The sequence below is a fragment of the Chelonoidis abingdonii genome, chromosome 16 (assembly GCF_003597395.2).
Source record: "Chelonoidis abingdonii isolate Lonesome George chromosome 16, CheloAbing_2.0, whole genome shotgun sequence".
NCBI lineage: Eukaryota > Metazoa > Chordata > Testudines > Testudinidae > Chelonoidis > Chelonoidis abingdonii.
Window position 1 is genome coordinate 15,728,000 of NC_133784.1, and position 21,400 is coordinate 15,749,399.

General features: G+C 44.9%; 1 protein-coding gene across 39 annotated transcripts in view; it reads left to right on the top strand.

Annotated features, from left to right (window-relative positions):
* SORBS1 (sorbin and SH3 domain containing 1) overlaps positions 1-21,400 on the top strand; it is a 297,291-nt gene that overhangs the window by 180,747 nt on the left and 95,144 nt on the right. For 27 of the 39 annotated variants that reach the window (XM_075072803.1, XM_075072805.1, XM_075072804.1 and 24 more), the window contains exons 3-5: positions 17,305-17,360; positions 18,212-18,280; positions 20,152-20,247. In XM_075072803.1, the coding sequence (XP_074928904.1) occupies positions 17,305-17,360; positions 18,212-18,280; positions 20,152-20,247 (221 nt within the window). The remainder of the gene's footprint in view (positions 1-17,304; positions 17,361-18,211; positions 18,281-20,151; positions 20,248-21,400) is intronic. The other 12 variants (XM_075072818.1, XM_075072819.1, XM_075072820.1 and 9 more) reach the window with 1 other exon arrangement.

Here is a 21,400-nt window from a genome sequence, read left to right on the forward strand (position 1 = left end):
CACACTATAGCAGACCTTAAGGTGGCCATCCTGCAGCAAAAAAATCTTCAGGACCAGACTTCAAAGAGAAACTGCTGAGCTTCAATTCATCTGCAAATTTGACACCATCAGCTCAGGATTGAACAAAGACTGTGAATGGCTTGCCAACTACATAACCAGTTTTTCCTCCCTTGGTTTTCACACCTCAACTGCTAGCACAGGGCCTCATCCTCCCTGATTGAACTAACCTCGTTATCTCTAGCTTGCTAGCATATATATACCGGCCCCTGGAAATTTCCACTCCATGCATCTGACGAAGTGGGTATTCACCCACGAAAGCTCATGATCCAAAACGTCTGTTAGTCTATAGGGTGCCACAGGATTCTCTGCTGAACGACTAATGTGCACCATTTACTTTGGAGGCTATTCCTTGTTTTTTGTCAGCCTTTCTGGTTTTGCTAGTGAAATCAGGGTTTTTCCCCTGTATTGGGGAGCACTTTCTATCATCCTGTCATCTGACTGTAGAGAGGCCTGAATTGACTCGCTCTCTCAACCCAAACACACCTGAATGTCAGCATGTTTGTGAGCTAAACCTAGAGCAAAATCTGAATTTTGCAAATGGCCTCCTCTGTATAACGGGCCCAACCAAAACCCTCCAAACCTTAGGTCATTTGAAACCCAGGTGTGAATTCTGAGTAGGGGGCTCTTCTCTAATACTGGTAAATAACTGAGAACACTGATCAGCCATCATGAGGTGTATGATCAATAAGAAATACATAAGTAGACTAGAACAGTGCTTATCAGCATCCTCATGCACTTGTGCCCAGTTACCAGACCAGGATGGTAGCCGTAAAGCTCAGCTGTCTGGAGGCTGTGGATAGGGATGCTAACCAGCTAGGCTGGAAAATAGAGATGGGCTTGAGCTTCAAAATCTGAAGCTGGATCTAGAGTTCAAACAGCCCTAAAGTGCATGTCTGTTTTCACCTCCAGGGCTTTTTTGCAGACCCCTCGCTAACATTTTATGTACAAGAAGGATCTGAAGTTAGATTAAGGACCAAGCCAGAGACTTCCTTGGGCTCTGTTCCTCTACAGTCAGCAATCTTCTCTCCATTAGTGATGCTTTCTTAGCCTAGTCTTTATTCTGGTCTCTGCAGAGACCCTTGCCTTCCAGACATTTGTGAGTGCTCTATCCGCAGCGTGATTTGTAGCACTTCAGACTCAAGAGTCCCTAAGATGGGTTTGGAACAGCCTAAGGTTGGCTGCAGATTAAAGAGCACACAGCTGAAGCGGAGGTAGGGCAGTGCAATGAGCCCCAGAGGCTTAAGGGAGAGATGGAGCCTAGAATCCCAGTCATGCATCTCTGAAGCTCCAGCGCTAGTGCCTGTGCCATTTGAAAACTGCTGGACTGGAATAGATGGCCTGCTGATAAAGCCAGGACGAGGAGCCAAGAACCCCAGGTTCTCCCCAGGTTGGACTTGCCATTGACCTCCTGTGTGGCTCTGGACACAGGATGCCACAATCCCAGTCTTTTTGCATCCTGTGTGCATGCACTGGAAGAATTGCTCCCAAAAGAGGGTGAGGCCATCGTCCCACTCTCCTTCCTTAGCAGCTGGCCCAGGGGAGCACACATTACACCCTATGAAGGTTGGCACCACTCCCACTCCAGCATGTGTTCCTCTCTGGGACCCCCAGGGGAATCCTGTCTCAGCCAGCCTGCGTTCCTTTGGGGACTCTACCCTCCATGGATGCCCCAACATGGCTGTGGTCCCAAGCTCCTGGGGTTAATCTCTCTTGCTCTCAAGCTGATCGTTTCTCTCGGTATCATATCAAGTATTTATACTACAGGCCTAACTCTGCCAATTGCAGAAACATTAGCCAATCCCTGTGATCCTACTCATCGTATAAGGCTCTCCAGCGCCTATAGCCAGATGCTAATGAAAATGTTCCCTCGTGGACAGGCATATGCTGCTTTGGTGTGTTGTTGTTTTACACAGCACTTTCCATGTGTTTTACCCAACTATTTTATAGAGTTTCGTCCATCACGTTCCTTCCCCGAATGCATCTCTATCCTACTCTCCTACCTTCCCCCACTGAGCAGCCCTTCCACCCCCGGTAGATCTGCTGGAACATTCAGTGTCTGCATGATGTCAAGGGCAAAGGAATGCCAGGCAGGCGGGAGGAGGAGGTTGATTGTGAGCAAGCCAAGTGACAGGCTGACATGATTAAGAGCCTGCTGGCTAATTAAAGCACAGAAGTGAGAGGAGCAAAGTATTTAAGGGTGCCAGAGAGAAAGGCCTCCCCAAACCTCTTGTTACTCTTCAGTGAACTGAGCCGCTGAATTGCACAGAGTAAATCCTAATTAACTCTTTCACACCTCATCTCTGGAGTTCAAACTGGGGGTAAAAGGGGCAGCAAATGGCACCTTTAACTGAAAAGCCCAATCCAAGGTAAGGACACAGTCTGATTTCTAATTAGTAATTGGCTGGCTGCTTAGAGCTCCCAGGACTTTATGTAGTACCACTGCTGGCTTAATGCCATGTTAGCTGGGGTGTCACAGGTTAATTCCCAGTTCTGTTGGTGTATCACAAGCTACAGTTTGAGGGAAAGAGTTCTCTAGATGGCTTTGCAATGGATCTGTGTTCTGATTACTGGAGATGGATGAATCCTGGTCTAGATTTCTACCTTCTCCCTGCCAGCCCCTGGTGGGTGGCCGAAGTCAATACCGAAATTTTGCAACTTGGGCCTGTTTCTAAAATCAAAGTGACGGGAACAAATCTGGTGTTTTGGCACAGGCCCTTGTAGGGCAAGTGTGTTTGTTTTTTGTCTTTCACTTACTAAATCTTCTGGCCGTGCATTAGTCTGGTTATTGAGCTGGAAGAATGAGAATGATGTGAATTTAAAAGGGATTTTTGAGTTGGATGTTCTGCTGTAATCGGAGATCAGAATTTAGCCTGCAGCCCAGCTGAGACCTCCTTCCTAGGGCATCTCCAGTACTGGGCATATAGGTAGCCTCTGTGTTCTTAATTCCATTCTTGCAACTGCTATAAGAGACAGCATGGTCTGTTGGACTGAGCGTAGGACAGGCAGTCAGGACACCTGGTTCTATTCCCACCTGGGCTACTTGTTGTATGGCTTTGACCATCATTCTGGGGTTCTGCTACGGCCTCTTTATGCTAACTGCGGTGTCTGTAAAGCGAGATGAACAGCCCTTGGGAATTCCTCTGACATAGGAGGGGCCCCTAGCTGGCAAAGACCCAGCAAAATGACTCTACTCCACCTCCGCTTGCAGCACCTGACCGAGGAGCATGTCAGAGGTGTGCAAGGAGAGACATGGAGTACCTCTGCCCTCGGGTTGGCCTTAGCTCTTGCAGTGGCCCTGTGGAGTTGTTGCAGCTGTGCAGGAGTTAGAGCAACCCTCAGGGTGCTTTAGCATCTTATGTTGGGGGGACCAGAGAGTTCCACCCTGAATCTGGTTCCCTCGACCCCCCCCCACATCCTTCACCAGCTGAGTGGAGCTCAGCTGCTGTTCAGAGTTGGAGTCTGTGTGTCTGATTCCCCATCTCTGTGTGAAGTGGTGATATTAGTTACCTACCTTAAAAATGGGTAATGTGCAGATGAGTAGGTAAATGTTTGTGCAGCACAGTGGGAAATGTAGTGCTACATGTTGGTCACTGTTAGAAAACCAGGGTTTGCCAGCAGTTAGCACAGCTTGTGATCGGAGATAGTGGTGTATTTCCTTATATCTGAGACAGCAACTTTGGTATCCAATATTGTGGTGTGGTGACTGTCAGTAAATGTTGCTATTTTAATAGACCCCACTGTCTGGATATAAATAGTATTATTAGATGGTTGCTTTATTTGTGAATTTCACTGTGAATCTTAAAATTAGAATTGGGCCTGAATGCACACTCTTCCTCCACCCCACACATCTGGGAAGTTTATGTCTGGATCTGAACTTTGTGGTTTGGGTCCATTTCTACTTAAAATCTAGAGGATGGTAAGTGTTGTCTCCTTTATTATTAGTGGTTGTGTAACTTGAGAGCTCTACCACATGTTGATGAATGTCCAAAGAAGCCTGACTGGCTCTGCTTGCAGTATCTAATCCATTGTATTTATAGGGTGCCATTCACTGTAGTGAACATGCAGTTCAGTGTGACTATGTCCCTGGAAAGGTGCTGCATCTAAAGCCAGTGACCAGCGCAATGAGTCCATGGCTTTAAAACTGGGAACTCTTAGAGCTTCTGGAATCTGCAGCCATGATTAGATCTATTTGTTCAGAAGGATTGTTCTGCCCCCAAATCCAAGGCGTTCATTGATTTTAGGCTGAAGAAGCCCCATATCTACAAAGATACTGCAAGTAGCCTTGAAACAACTGGGACCAAATGAATCCAGTATGTAGAATTTATGAAGCGAAACAGAAAACTGACATCCTCCCAGCTACCTTTATGCGGCCTTTAAGGATCCCAGGACACTTTTTGCAAGAGCAGGGGGTATAACCTGGTGCCGTTAACTTCACTTCCTCTCATTAACTCTGTCCAAGTTGAATTCCTGCTGATTACATTCTCCCTGCTTAAATTCCCCCTACAGCCTCCCCTAAACTGTTGAGTGTTGTTATGTGCTGTTAGTTATTTCCTGCTTTCACCCCAGAGGTGGCTGTACATGATGTGTTCCCTTATGTAAATTGTACATCCGCGTAAGTTTGTATGGTGCTCTGGGAGCCTGTGTGATGAGACCAGTTATATAAATGAGGTGGATCTGAACAAAACCTCAGATCCCAATATGTCAAATGGCTGTGTCTTGGGACTCTCTCGCTAATATAAATGCATGATATGATTAAAACACTTCAGGGTCTGCTTTTACGTCTCTAATTTCTTTGTCTGATGTTTGAGGCTGTGATGTGGTTGTGTACATGTGCACACAGACAGGTATGACATACAACTTCCCCTGCACTATGGAGACTCTAGCATTATATCTCTGATTGTTCTGGGGTGTACTGCACTGACAGATAACACCAGAATCATCTCATCTAGCTACCAAGCACAGAAGTCAGAGGACAGGCATGACAGGGTCAGAATAACTAGGTGCCAAATTACAGTAACTCCTCGCTTAACATTTTAGTTATGTTCCTGAAAAATGTGACTTTAAGCGAAACAATGTTAAGCGAATCCAATTTCCCAATAAGAATTAATGTAAATGGGGGGGGTTAGGTCCCAGGGAAATTTTTTTTACCAGACAAAAGACTATTTTATTTTTTATATATACACACACACAGAGAAAGACAGTATAAGTTTTAAACAAACAATTTAATACTGTACACAGCAATGATGATTGTCAGAGGGTGGGATATTTCCCAGGGAATGCTTAATGCTAAATGATGAACTAGAATTCAGCTGAGCTCTCAAAGGTTAGCACGTTATTGTTAATTTAGCCTCACACTCTTCAAGGCAGCACAGATGGAGGGAGAGGAGACAGCATGGCAGACAGAGACACACCCCTTGTGTGTGTGTGAGAGATGTGCATTGCCCCTTTAAATACTCTGACCCCACTCTAAGTACATTCTCTTTTTAAGTAGATCAACAAGTTGAGACAGCAGCTACTGCCAGCAAGCTCCCTCCATCCTGAGCCCTGTCATGTTCCCTCCTCCCCCTGCTCTGTGGTGATGGGGTAAGCAGGGGGCAGGATCGAGGAGAGGGGGCACCCTGACATTAACCCCCCTCTGCTCCCCCACCCCACCCCACACAGCAAGCAGAAGGCTCCCGGGAGCAGCTCCAAGGCAGAGGGCAGGAGCAGCACATGGCAGTGGGGGGAGGGACAGCTGGCAATTGATAGCCTGCTGGGCGGCTGCCGCACAGGGAACTTAGGAGAGCGGGGAGCTGATAGGGGGCTGCCGGTCCACCCTGGTTCCAAGCCCCCACCACTAGCTCCAACGGGCTGCTCTTCCTGCAAGCAATGGACAAAGCAGGTGGCTGCCAAAAAATGTTATTAGGGAGCATTGCGCAACTTTAAACGAGCATGTTCCCTAATTGATCAGCAACGTAACAATGAAACAACCTTAACCAGGATGACTTTAAGTGAGGAGTTACTGTACACTCATGTAAAATCTGCTGTCCTGGAAAGGGGTGTTTTCGGCCCTGGGTTACCAGGAAGAGCAGAACTCTTACCCAAAGGGATCTTGTCAAGCAATGTAAAGCTGCTTCCAATTCTGAGTGCGTAGTCTGTGAAAACAAACCATGGATTTATTACCTCCTGTTCTATTAGATACACAAGGTTCAGGGGACTGGACGTCTGGGGTGGGGGGCAATCTCTGTGAAATCGGATTCAGTGGTTCCAGTCCATTTCCTTGTGGAGAGGGACCCATCTGCTCACCATTATCCCAGCTGGTGCTATTTGCCGCCTTTGTTGGCTGCCTCAGCCAACAGGCCGGAGATGGTATGACCCGTGGACACTGAACCGCCCTCTCCAATCTAAAAGAGGCCCTTGCTTATCAGGGCAGGGCAGCAGAAAGATGCAACCATGGTCATGCACTTGTACTCTCTGAAACTGAATGAAGGAGTTTAGTCTGCAGGGCTGTCAATCTGTCAAATGTTTCAACTGCATCAGAGTCCCTTTTCTAGCACCAGATGCTACATATTTTAGCTGTAACACTTGTCTTCATCTTAATGGGAAAGGTGACCAAATGTAGATCTGTGCTCTGTCACTTTTAAGATGTTCATTTTAAGTACTTTGTGCTGAATTAACTCACACTGCTGGTGCCCTTTGTTCAATGTAAAGTTCATTGCTGAAAGATGTCTTCATCCAGAAACATCCCAAAGGTCTTGAAGCAGCACATTCAATAGGGCTGCCATCTTTCTAATGGCTGGTAACTAGACGCTCAAGGCTCTTCCCTGCCTCTTCCCCCAAGCCCCTGCCTCCTTCTTCATCTCATCCCTTGAGGCTATGCCCCTTCTCTGCATCTTTCCCCCCAGGTCCCACCCCAATGGCTTGCAGAGTCTTCACCAGCATAGCCAAGGCTGCCTTACCTGCTACCTGTGGGCTGCACAACGCAACATGCTGCCCCTAGAGGTATGAACAGCCTGGCCCCCGAGGCAGTGGCTGCTGCTGCTGTTCTGCTTCCTTCCTTACACTTAGGGTTACCACCTTTTCCACAGATTTAAAACAAATGGACATCAGGGCTTGTCAAATGGCACCCGGACACACAAGCTGAAACCCAGACTTTCCGGGTGAAAATCAGACAGGTGGCAATCATAACATTCAAGTTTACACTTCCTATTTGACTTCTATTTCTCAGTGCAGTAGAGTTGTGCTGATTTGCATGAAATACTGGGATGTCGGTTCCTGTTGCAAATTGCTGAATTTTTCAATTGAACATGCATTGTGGGGGTTTTTTTTTTAAAAAAAAGAAGGGGTGGGGAAGCAAGATGTTGCATCACCCACAACGTGCTTTGTTAATTTATTTTAACAATTGCAGTTTAAATTATTTGTGGTGATACATCATGATATGCCAGCCAGGGCTCTGCACTGTAGTTCGTTTGATAAGTGAAGCTTTGCCACTGTATGCTGTTTCTGAGGAGCAGAGGGAAACCATTGTTTTGTGGGAACCTTTGCGAGGCTCTCTTGTACATTGCTTAGTCACAGTTCTTGCATGCCACTCATTCACAGGATGCTGAGCATAATGCCCTCTGGAGCAGTGGCAGGATGTTAACCCTTAAAATAAAAATAATGATCTACTTATTTTCATACATATTTCAAGACAGGGAAGGAATGGCCATTTGTGAGAGAGCTGGTGGAATGGGTTAAGTCAAAACTCTCTTCAGTATTTTGATATTCTTTTTCTTCCTTTTATGTAACACAATGTGAAGAGAAATTAAGTGGTACCAAGGACTCCATCCTGCTGGGTACCAAGCACTGGGACTCTGATCCAGCAAAGCTCTTAAACACATACTTGGCTTCAAGCCAATGGGACTACCCCTGTGCTTGGAGCATTCCCACTGGCTGCAAATTAACCATGTGCTTAAGTGCTTTGCTGGATCGCAGACACAGTGCTCAGTGCTCCAGGATCATGCTCCATGTGGAAAGCCAGGTCAGGTGTGTTGGGAAGTATTGCTCGCCTTTAAAGGGCCTCTTGATATTTAAGCCAGTCTCATGATTTTTGGGTCATTGACTTGTGATTTTTGAATGCATGGAGTTGGCAATTTACTGTGAAAAATCCTTTTTGAATAAGTGGAGGTGTCACTACTGACAAGGGAAGGAAACCTTGGTTTTTAAAAATAGGTATTTTAACCAGCATTGCCCCTTTCAGGCTGAGACTTGCAAAGTTGTCTAGTGGATTTTGATGCCCACATAGTAGGAGCTGGGTGTGGCCATACAAACCTCAGCCTAGGCTTCTAAACCAGTATACAACCAAGGGAACAACCCCTGACCCAAAATAACTAATTCATGAGATTCCTACCATAGGGCCAGATTCTACAGCGCTTCCAGTGACTTAAAAGCATGTGTCCTTACACTGAACTATTAATGAGTTGTTTGTTATCTATTGTTATTGTAGGGAGAGATCCTGGAATATTTGAAACGTGTGAGATAATCCAGAGACATGTTGTACAGAAGTAGTCACCACGTATCTGCATTCCTTCTAACTAGGACTCCACCACTCTTTTCCACACCAAGTAGGGAAAGAGCTGTGGTCTTGGAAGAAATGTGCTGACACTAAAAGGGATGGAGAAGTCTTTAAAAGTCTGCCTAGAGGTATAAGGATGCTGGCAAGGAACTAGTACATGTGACAGTCGGCACATTTAAGATCAGAAAGTCCTAGCTTATACCCTTGGGAATTCATTACCTGCCATCATGTCTTAAATTTGTACAGCAGAAGCTTTTGCTGCTATTTCTGTCACATTTCAGTAAAGGCATTTTTTAAGGTCTGCTGGAGAGGCAGCACTGTCCCCTGATTAGCATAGGATGCTGGAAGGAAGGAGACTGGGGTTCTATTTCTGGTTTTTCTGAACTTCTTCCTCTGTCTATAAAACGGATATGAGTCTTGAGGCCACTGATTTAGGGTGCTAGTCTATATGTAACACTGACAAACCCTGGTCATCAGCAGGCAGGATGAAACCTAGGATCTCTGGAGCTTAGTGCATGCGCCTCTACTGCGTAAGCTAAAAGCCACATGGCCCTTAGCTAAGGCTGTAGAGCAGACTCATTAATCTCTAAGTGGTCTTGGTGCCACTAGAGAGGATAGAGCACCACACTCTGGAGGTGTGTGGGTTACATGTATACCTGCACAGCGGTAGTAGTATATGTGTAAACACCACCACTGCTGTGTGTGTGTATATATATATATATATGTATATGCCTCCCCACAACATGGAAAGTCCTATCAGGCATCATAGCCGCCAAGCTACAGGACCACATGGGCCAGTACCTGAGCACAGCTCAGAAGGGCATTGGGAACAACACCAGAGGCTCAAAACACCAGTTGCTCATAGATAGAGCAGTCGCCCAAGACTCAAGGTCTAGACAGACCAATCTGAGCACAGCCTGGATTGACTACAGGAAAGCCTACGACTCAATGCCGCACACGTGGATCTGTGAATGTCTGGCGCTATACAAAGTCAACAGGACACTAAGGACCTTCCTCAAGAACTCAATGGGACTATGGAAGACAACACTAGAAGTCAACTCAAGGCAACTTGCACAAGTGGCCATCAAGTGCGGCATATACCAAGGTGATGCACTGTCCCCGCTGCTGTTCTGCATAGGCTTAAACCCCCTCAGCCAGATAATCACAAGGACTGGATACAGGTACAGGTTCAGGAGTGGAACTACCATCAGCCACCTCCTCTACATGGATGACATCAAGCTGTATGCTAAGAATGAACGAGACATCGACTCGCTAATCCACCTGACGCGGATCTACAGTGAGGATATCGGGATGTCATTCGGACTGGAGAAGTGTGGCCGGATGGTAGTGAAGAGAGGGAAGGTAGTCAAGACTGATGGGGTGGAACTACCAGCGGGCCACATAGCAGACATACAGACCAGCTACAAGTACCTTGGCATCCCGCAGTCACATGGAAACCACGATGAGGAAGCAAGGAAGACAGCAACATCCAAGTATCACCAAAGGATAAGACAGGTCCTGAAGAGCCAGCTCAGTGGGAAGAACAAGATCCACGCCATCAACGGATACGCCCTGCCGGTCATCAGATACCCTGCCGGTATAGTGAGCTGGCCAAAGGAGGACATGGAGGCTGCCGATGTGAAAACCCGGAAGCTCCTCACAATGCACGGAGGTTTCCACCCCAAGTCCAACACCCAGAGACTGTATACCAGCCGGAAAGAAGGCGGGCGGGGCTTGGTGAGCGTCAAAGCCACTGTCCTGGATGAAACCCGGAACATCCAGGAGTACATCAGTAAGATGGCCCCCAAAGATGAGCTGCTGAGAGAATGCCTGAGGCAGCAGCAGACATGGGAGGAAGACCAAGCAGAAGAAGTGCCATGGCAAGACAAGACCCTGCATGGGATGTACCATCGACAGATAGCTGAGGTGGCTGACATTGGGAAATCCTACCAGTGGCTGGAAAGGGCTGGACTAAAAGACAGCACTGAGGCACTGATCATAGCAGCACAGGAACAGGCACTGAGCACCAGATCCATTGAAGCAGGGGTCTACCACACTAGAGAGGACCCAAGGTGCAGACTGTGCAGAGAGGCCTCAGAGACAGTCCAACACATAGTGGCAGGGTGTAAGATGCAGGCAGGAACAGCATACACTGAACGGCACAACCAAGTGGCTGGCATTGTGTACAGGAACATCTGCACAGCGTATGGGCTAGACCCTCCCAAGACCAGATGGGAGATTCCGCAGAAGGTTGTGGAGAATAGCAGGGCTAAGATTCTGTGGGACTTCCAGATCCAGACGGACAGGCAGGTACTGGCCAATCAACCAGACATCGTGGTAATAGACAAGGAGCAGAAGACAGCGGTGGTGATAGATATAGCAGTGCCAAGTGACAGCAACATCAGGAAGGAGGAATATGAGAAGCTGGAGAAGTACCAGGGCCTGAAAGAGGAACTAGAGAGGATGTAGAAAGTGAAGGCCAAAGTGATCCCAGTGGTTGTAGGAGCACTTGGAGCAGTGACTCCTAAGCTGGGTGAGTGGCTCCAAAAGATCCCAGGAACAACATCAGAGCTCTCTGTCCAGAAGAGTGCAGTGCTGGGAACAGCTAAGACACTGCGCAGAACCCTCAAACTCCCAGGCCTCTGGTAGAGGACCCGAGGTTGAGAAAGACACATACCACCCATAGGAGTGAGAGGGGAATTTTTATATATATATATGAAGGACATAGGCTCCAATTCTGGAAAAGTCTTCATTCATGAAAGAACTTAAGCACCTGCTTAACTTTAAAGTCAGTGAGACTGAAACCCATGCTTAATTTTAAGCACCTTGGAGACCAGCAGTAGTAACTGTGGGCCTGATTTAAGAAAGCTTCAAGCACATGCTAAACTTGAAGCATATCCTTGATTGCTTTCCTGATTTAGGACTATAGCTGCTGCTTGCTGCCTGTTTGTAACACTCAGAGCCTCGCCTGGTGTAAATCAGCTTTGCAAACTGCAGTCTGTGGAACATGCTGATTCCTACCAGCCACACATCTCACTCCCACCACCTGACCTATTTGTGAATTCAGCTGATAACATTGATTAATTTCACAGTGAACAAACACTAAATGCATATTATATTAATTAAATTCTATAAATGCTAATAAGTTTGGGGAATGTGTGAAACATCATTTTTCTAGGTCAGATTGCAATTAGTTTGCCCCTCCTTCTTCATTCACTTTTGGCAAACTTGTTTCCTTTAATTACCGTTCTATTTTTATACCCAGAATCTCTTCCATTGAAAAGTGCTTCTTCTTAATTATGGGTTTATATCCCAGCTGATGCCAAGATCAACGATTCCATTGAATTCACAGTCTCCTTGGAGTTCTGGTATCAGTTTTCCTAAAGAGGGACTCGACAGTTTTAACAGCATGGAGCCTTCAGCGCTGGCTCATGTTTTGTGTGAAACCCATACAATTTCAGAAGCTTGGACTCGATGAAACCTTTCTAATGACTGTGAGTCTTTCCACTGACGTCAGAGGGTTTTTGACCAGGCCCTCGGTGAAATGTTTAGACACGAGCGTATAGTGCTTTCCCCTTTAAATTAAAGAAAGTAAGGCTATGTCTATACTTCAAACGCTACAGCTGCTGTGCCGCATCTGCACCGCTGCTTCAGTGTAGCCATTCACTACAGCAAGGGAGTGACTCTCCTGTCACCATAGTCAATCCACTTCCTGGAGAAATGGTAGTGAGGCTGACGGAAGAGTTTTTCCGTCGACCTAGCACTGTCTACACTGTGGGTTAGGTCAGCTTAACTAAATTGGTCAGAGTGTGGATTTTTCACATCCCTGAGCAGTGTGGCTGGGTTGACCTAACCCTTTATGTCGACCTGGCTTCACAGAAGGCAGTCACGCAGAAAATGAAAACTGCAAACTTAGGTCAATTATATGGAGTCCTTGACTCCATTTTACTGTGTTTCTCTCTTGATATATTTAATTTTCCAGCTGAACGTCTTTCCTAAAAAACATTCAGGATTAAAGAGCTAGGTGAGTTAAATAATGAAGTCATTATAATGTTCAAAGACTTATTGAGGGGGTGGTCTAACTTTCACATTATCTGACCACCCAAGATTTTTCTGCAATATACACCTAAGATTTTTTATATTTATGTAGTATCTTTCACCGCATGGTGTAGAAACTATATGTGCCAGGATCACTTGAACACAGAAATGCATCCGCCTCTGGAATGGAGCAGCTGTTAGTAGTTTAGGACAGGAAGTGAAGAGGAATCTCTTAGCCAATTGGAATGGCAGGGAGAATTCAGGCCCCAGTGCAGCAAAGCATTTAAGCACAAGCTTAACTTGCAGCAAGTGAACAGTCCCATTGATGACCCCGCTGTTGCCTGGGAATTCTTTATGCTTCCCTTGCCGCCAAAACAGCTTTCTGCAGGCCTTGCTTCCAAAGGCAAGTCCCTACAGGGGGATGATTGATAGGAACCAATGAGTGGAAAGTCCTGGAGTTACCAGCCATTGCTGTGTGTTTTTCTCTCCCCCACAAAGGGACCAACTTGGCCTGTGGTTTATTTACCCAGAGGAATTTGATTCATGATAGCTGGTTGTATCTCGGATTTTTATGCTCTTCTCCATGTCCTTGAACACAGATATTGGATCCAGGCTGAAGAGAGCTGAATTAGTTTAATGTACCACTTCTCTCCTAACGATGATAGCTAAATATTTGCAAAAAGAACAGGAGTACTTGTGGCACCTTAGAGACCAACAAATTTATTTAAGCATAAGCTTTCGTGGGCTACAGCATCGGATGCATGCAGTGGAAGATACAGTAGGACTGGGTTTTATGAAGTGGGTTTTAGCCCACGAAAGCTTATGCTCAAATAAATTTGTTAGTTTCTAAGGTGCCACAAGTACTCCTGTTCTTTTTGCTGATACAGACTAACACGGCTACCACTCTGAAAGCTAAATATTTTTATCCTTCACCTAATGAAGACTTCATAGGGCTCAGAATAAGCCCCATTAGGAAAATACATTGGGCCATATTCTCCACCAGTGGAGCTGTGCCATTAACATCAGCTCAGGATCTGGCCCATTGTGTCTCATGTGGAGAAGCAGAAACGTAAAGCAGATGTTGCATGATCATGTAGAGCCAGACAGCCTGTCTGTAGTTTGTATTTGGCTGCTGTTGCTGTCCCTTTTTAGAGTGAATGTCCCATGTTGAATTGTTTATGTTGTCCTGAGATCTGCTTGGAGTCACACTGTATGACTTCTGCCCCCTGGGGTCCTTGCGAAGGCATGGCGGGTATCCCATGTGGCTATTTCAGTGAATAAAACAATTTAAATAAGTGCTGTCATCTGTTCTGACAGACCCATGACTGAGGATGCAGCTATTGGCTAGGCTTAGCATGGAAGAGGCTGTTCTCATACAAAGTTTGCCTGCTGAATTTTCCTCACCTAGACTGCCAAGTATTGAAATCAAACATAGCCATTAACTCAGGCTGGCATTAAGCATGGCAAACAGACCAAGTGTCTCTGTATAGCCTCTGACACCAACTTGTACGGATGCCCCTAAAGGATTTGGAACCTGGTACTTTTTGATCTAAAAGCATGAGCTGCTCCTGGTTGAGCTAAAGGGCCAGTTTCACTAGCTTGGGGGGAATCGACAGACTTATAAATGTCTGTCTGTGGGCCACCCACTTGAGGAGGATGGAGAGTCAGAGCCTGACTTGCCCTTAGTTTACATTTCTTTGGTGTTACATTTTTGGGGAAATAAAGTACATTGTATTTGCAAAAAGACATTAAGTTGTTCCCGCAGGAAATCCTCAATGCTGGGTCCCTGGAGATAATACATCCTTGAAAATACAGGCTTATATTGTCAAAATGTGTCCTCCTTCCGCTGTGCACCACCATCTCTGGATTAATGTTGAAATCTCTTTGTCGATTATTTATGTTATGGTAGCTCCTAGGGACCCCATTGTGCCAGGCGCTGTACAGACATAGAGTCCAAAATAGTCCCTGACACAAAGCACTTAAGAGTAGGAAAAATTAACTATGTCTGTTTCTCTGGTTCCTAATATTCAGTAGGATTTTGTCTTCATAATTCTGCCTTCTTTTTAAATGCAAATGGTGTATTCCTCTGGGATGATATTCACCCAGCAAAGTATGTGTCTCCCACTGTATCAATAGCAGCACTGTAGTTCTGCTGCATGGAGGATGGGCAGCTGCAGAGTAGGTATAGGGAGAGAGAATAGCCCAGTGCAGAACTAAGGGCAGGCTGGGGGAAAGGGCTCTGGTATGGGGTTCGGGTCTGTGAACACTTGGATCAATGGCTGCAGTGGTCATGGCCAGGATCAACGGAAGCTTCCTAAAAGTACAGACATAGAGTCCAAAATAGTCCCTGACACAAAGCTTCCTAATATTTTAAGGAAAAGTAACTATGTCTGTTTCTCTGGTTCCTAAAAGGGCGGGGGGGGCACCAGCACCTGAACTGTGGCCCTGTCCTGCCACCCTTCCCCCCAAGCCCCTGCCTCTTCTCCCTGATCCCCTGTCCCTCCCCTGAGGCCCTGCCTTCACACTGCCTCTTCCCCTGAGGCTCTGCTTACACACCACCTCTCTCCCCGCCCCCAAGACCCTACATGCTCCTCTCTGCCCCCTCATCCCCCATTGCTCAGCCTTACCACTGGTAAAAATTGGGAGGGCATAGCCCTCCCACTTTTAAAAGTGTTTTTGAGATTATGGCCCCATTGCTTCCTGCGTTCTGGTACCCCTGCCTACAGCCTGGCTCAGTAGCTAAAGCAAGCCTGTTTCCAGGTTGCTGGGGAACTCTGTATCTCCTCCTCCATCCCAACAGTGTTCTTGCAGCTGCCTACACAAAGACCTTTACTCAGGCTTGCACGTGTGCAGCTTACATCCCCAGAGCACAGAAGAGGTAATTGATATGTTGCTGAAGCTGGGCCAGAATAGGTAACCAAGAATTCGTCCACTCGCAAAAGGCCTGTTGTTAGAAATGTAATGAGAAAAAATGCTCCAAGACAATGGAGTTGAAGAATACATCAGAATGTTCATTTAGCCAGAAACGACTCTGGAAAAGGAAAAGAGAAATCCATCACTGAAGACATCTTTCGCTGGCAAGTCAATGCACATTTTGTATTGGGAACATGGAGCAAGTTAGCATTTTCTGTGTTCTATGAACTTCAAATGGGGCTAGAGAAGCTGGGAATGACTGAGACAAAAGTGAATGTGTATTTGACAACACAGTAGGGAAACTAACATCTTTCCTTGTTTCTGAAGATGTTACTACATAGAAGAAAGACCTCCCACCCTATTTCTCCATGATCAGTCATGTTGGTATCTAAGTACTACTATGTGCTGGGATTTCCTGCTCAGGGATTTTCTCTCTAATGAGATTAGATATAGGCAGAAATTTTCATCTAAAAGTTTTTTTGGCAAAGTGCAGCTTCCATAATGTCTAAATGTTTCACAGATTCCTGTTGTGGGAAAGAAACCACAAATACATATTCTGAAAAAACATTTAAAACATTTCGTTTGGATATTTTCATGCAGTGTTCAATTTTTCAGCTCAAAACTGTTTTTCATTTTGAAATTTCCTTCAAATTTATTTTAAACAATTAAAAAAGTTAAAAAACAAAATCCTCCAAATTGAAACAAAACATTTAATTTGACCCAAACCTTTTAATTTTTTAATTTTCTGAAAAATTTAGTTTTTGGATAGACCTGAAACTATTTTTTTTAATTGTTCCAAATGGCCAGTGACTTGAAAAAGCCGTTATTTGCACAGCTCTAGATGAGACACCTTGTAATGGTGCTGCATATCTCACAGGCTATCAGAGGCCAGACAGCTTTCTAACTTGTTAGTGCAGTTGACCTTGCATATAATCCAGATCTTGTGACTTAAAGTTTAGGGATAGTCTAAAGTAGTGATACTCAAACTGTGGCTCACGAGCCACAGGTGGCTCTTTAATGTGTCATCTGCGACTCTTTGCAGTACATGAGACTAAAACACTGTGTGATTTAAATATTAGCCAGTCTAAGTTATTAACCAAGCAAGATGCTTTTCCTATGTTATTAACCAATTGTAGTTGGTAAAATAATACTACTTGGTCAGTCATTTTGCTGTGAGAATAATTATACTAAATGTTAATATATGGTACTGTAGTAAATAAAACAATGAATGTACACTAGTGTGGCTCTTCTGGGTAATGTTGATCGCTATTATGGCTCCTGAACCACTGAGATTTGAGTATCACTGGTCGAAAGGCTCCTCCAATAGTATCCACATTAGGCGGAAATCCTGTTTATTTCTGTCTTCTCTCCATTCTGCAAATTGCCAAGAAATGCTGCTTCTCTTTGATCTAAACTCAGTTGGGTTCTGCTTTTCCTTAGGCTGGGAAATTAGTGGCTGCTGCTCTTGAAGGAAATGGAACTGTTGGCCTGGCTTCAGAGAGAGTGAAGGGTGCTCAGTGCTACTCTAGGTCATGCTGCTGTTGTCCAAGGAGGCAAAGATAGGTGTATATGACAGCTGGTTTTCCAGACAACGCTCTGGAGAAGATTGTAGCCTATCTCTGGAACAGGGTCTCACAAACCTTGTGGGGAGAGGAGGTTGGGGAGCCAGCACACAATCTGCTAGAAGGGTGCTGCAAGCTTCCATCAGTGTAAACAGCACAGACAGCATCACGGCAGGATTCTCTCTTTCATTTAAACAGAGAAAACCAGAACCTGGAAGTGCAGAAGACAAATTCCTCTGGCACAATGAGCTCTGGTAAGTCACTGCTCCTCACATGCCTGCCTTTAACTTCAGAAACCCTCCTGTCCAGTTCTAATGCTGTGACTGTTTTGTGTTTTTATCTGTTCTCTCTGAATCAGCCATTCCTGTGCGGGATTCCACTGTCGAGAGGGCCACAAGAAGTTTTCATAATAAAAATCAAACCGTGGTTTCAGGTTGTCATTTCCCCTCCTGTCTGGACTGGGGGCAAAGCAGGACTGGGTGGCACTTTCTCCCCACCCCCGTGGGGGCTGGCCTGGGCCCCACTGTGCACCCTCCCAACAGTCCTCCACAACCCCCAAAAGGGATGCGCCCCAGAGTTAGGGGACCATTGGTTTAGGGTCCCCATTGCTGCTAGCCTAGGACAGTCTTGAGTATCACTTCAGAAGATACTTCTGGAATGGTACTGGGCACCTGGGCAGACCCTTGATCTCCCGTGGGTTTGTATGAGGGAACCTGATTAGAAAATAGTGACTGGGGTGGGTATTTAATTTTTTTATGGTGGCGTCTAGAGACCCCTGTCTGGGCTGGAATGCAGTTGTGCGAGGTGCTGTACAAACACACAGACAGTTCCTGCCCCCAGGAGCTCAGTGTCAATGGACAAGGATGAGAGTGGAAGTGAATTTCTGTCCCTAGATCTGGGGATGTGGGTAAGCATGGTATCAACACATGTATATCCACAGTGTTTTACTATTCCCTGTCCTGTTCCTTTCTCGCACGTCTCCTATATTTCTGCTGTAGACAGTGGAAAGGCTTTTTTTGAAATCCTGAATATTGTCAGGCCCTGCAGTGTGTTCAGCATGATCTCACTTATCTTTGGGTGCCCCGGCTTTCTCTTTGTCTTTCAGAACAAGAAGTTGACATTGTGAAAACTGTGGTCAATGGGCTGATATCAAGCACAAATGGACAAGAGCAAGGTGAGTCAAGTACATTCAAAATAATCTCTGCAGCTCCCCTGCACGTCAGTTGGAGTGGCGCAGCTATTTCCCTGCAGTTGAATCATTACAATGTCTTACTGTGCTTAGCTGCAACCACAGCATGAGGGGACCGACCCAATATTAAATTAACATTAATATTTTAAGGAAAACTATCTTTGTCAGCAAGGGCCTGATCCCAAACTTGCTGAAGAACATGAGCCTTTCCAAAAGGCTTTGGAACCTGGCCTTACACCATTAGATTTTTTTATTATTATTATTCTTAGTGTATTTGGGGTGGGAAGATTTTGTCCCCAGGCTTCTTCTTTGGTATTCATGCCCTTTCCTCTCGTTTGATGGCTTTTTCTGACAGGCAGCGTATTTATTATAGATGAATGAATGAGCTAGTTCAGAAGGAAATAGAACTAGAGCCCAAGCTATATTTTGCTTTTAGAAAACCTTGTTAGTGGGATTATTCCCCAAACCAAAGGCAGTTTGGAACAGGGCCGCATTGTGTCCAAACCTCTCCTTGAAGTCCAGTGAGGGGGTAGATAATAGTCTCTGATTTAAGCTAATCTCTAATACAAATTAGCTCAGAACTGTACCCCAAAACTGGAAGTCAGCCTTTCTTGAGGTTTGAAAGAATTTAGCCAAGTTCTTCCACGCATCGTTCCTCTCGGTAGCTTTCTATTCCTCTCGGTAGCTCCATTCCTCTCGGTAGCTCTGCATTTTCAGGTTTCCTCCAGAACCACAGCCAAAGTGCCACAAGACCACCACAAGAAGAAGCTGTTCTTCTGAGCCTAACGTTGCAGACCAAAAGCAGTTTTGAATAAAGCTCAGGGAGGCTTCCAACCTTTTGAAATCAATGAGTGTTCTGTATGCAGAGACGTTACAATGTCAGATCCTAAAGATAAAATCCTGGATACACTGAAGTCAATAGCAAAACTCCCATTGACTTCACTGGCACCATGATTTCCCCTCAGGTGTTTTATCCCAGCTGAACCTCTTGAGGTTCACCCATCACTAACTTTGCCTATGCCCCATGAGGACAGAGTTCAGTACTGCTCATTCAAGGCCACATTAGGAAGAGTAGGGGAGGACGAACCAGATGCTTTGGAGAAGTGAGCAACCTTTAGAAATTTTCAACACGTGCTAGAATGTTGCACAGTGCTGCATAAAAGAGAAAAATCCCTCTAAGACAATGTTCAGTGTTTGTTGGTAAAATCCAGTGTTTTTGTTAAAATTAGTATGCAGAAAAAAGGAGTTTAAACAGAATCCCTCTGATTTACTGCTTGGCTGAATGGTTCTCTCAAGACTGGGTACCTTGATGGTACCCTTTGGTTCTGGATACTTTTCAAGACTCCTGGTCACAATTCTGTACTCCTTGCTATTAATGTTGTAAAATATACACCATCAAAAACATAGGATTTGTGCAGAGTGGCCAATCAATGTTATTCTCAGAATCTTAATGTTTGTTTCCTCACTCTGGATAATTTTAACTCTGCAACTTTAAGATGTTTTATCTTTGCATGTAATATATGTAGCTTCTTGGCTAAAGGTTTATACTAAACTTTAGTTACGTCATCTGAAAATGAATGTTTGAGATTCTCTTCCCTTACAGTATATTGGCAGCCAGGACTCAGTCAGTTCACTAAGCACTACTGTACCCTGCACAACAGATACACATCCTGAATTAGGATGATCGAGGGGCTATTTTTAATGATTGCATCACTGCTCTCTGGACTGCTTTTGAATATGAAATTTCCTGCTATTGTCATTCCTGGTTTCCCAAGTACATTAGAAAGCTTTGTGGCATGTTTCCTTAATTGTGTTCTTCCCTTCTGGATGCACCAACTACACTTTTGTGTTTGCAGCCATTGACGTCCCTTTATGTGCACGCTCTATTTCTGCTGTTAAAATAATCCCTGTGAAGAAAGTGAAAAGTTCTCCTGACCTAATGCTTCCTACAGGTATCTTTTTTTCCAAACGCATTAGTAGGCCATCATCCACTCTATCTGCCTCACCCCCTTGTTAAGATAGTTTTTAGCTTCATCCTTCTTTCACCATTTTCCAGGCTGTAGATTTCATCAACAGCTAATAGAGTTAAACCATGATGACACAATTCATTGTTTTCAATAATCCAGTTTCTCTGCAGGGATAATAAGCATATTTGAATTTGGGATCTATGTAAACTCTTCTGCTAATTCTTGGTATGAACATGACTGTTGTAACCTCATTTTAAACCAAATTCCTGAAGAGTCTAAAATATTTCCTGTATATCTTAGGTCCATAGAGAAGTAAATAGACATCAGAGATTTCATTCTGCAGGCTCAGTCTCCATTCAGCACCTGTATTGCTCTTTCTCTCACTCACACACACGCACATCCTCTCTTGCCACGATAAAGTAAAAACTTCCCCATTAACCCTTTTTGCACTTTGCTGAGTTTGGACTGTGAAACCAGACTAACCAACTCTATTTGCCATTTATAGTCATTTTCACTTGCCAATTCTGACACACTAGCACAATGCTCAGTGTTTGTATTTCCAGTAGAGCTGGTTAAAAAATTGGGTGGCAAATTCTGCAATCTCAAAATCTGATTTTGTACCATATTGGGGTATAAAGTCAAGTACTGAATTTTTATTTTTGCAAAGTGAAATATTCCAAAAATATTTTGTTGCAGTTGTATCGGTGTGATATTATGTGATCTGTAATGTAAAAGTCAAAATATTTAGACTTTTGTATTATAACTTATAGTACATAATATAAAAGTCAAAACAATAAAGCTCAAATGAAATGTTTTGGTTGCATCAAAACGCCATTTTCTAATAGAAAATTGTTCCGTTGGAAAATTTTCTACTAGCTGCAGTTTCCAGCGCTCCAAGGGAAGACTCTTTAAATTGAAAAAATGAACTAATTTTTATAAAGTGAGACAGCCTCAACTTAGACCAGGGGTAGGCAACTGTAGAAGGGTGCTGGTGCAAAGGCACCTAATTAGCCCCTGTTCAGCCTGCCCCAATCAGGGGAAATAGATTGGGGCTGGGGAGAAGTCTGGTGCCTGGCCTTTAGAACTGGCTGCACCTGTGGGCGGAGGCTTCAAGAGCTATAAAGGTTGGCTGGCAGTG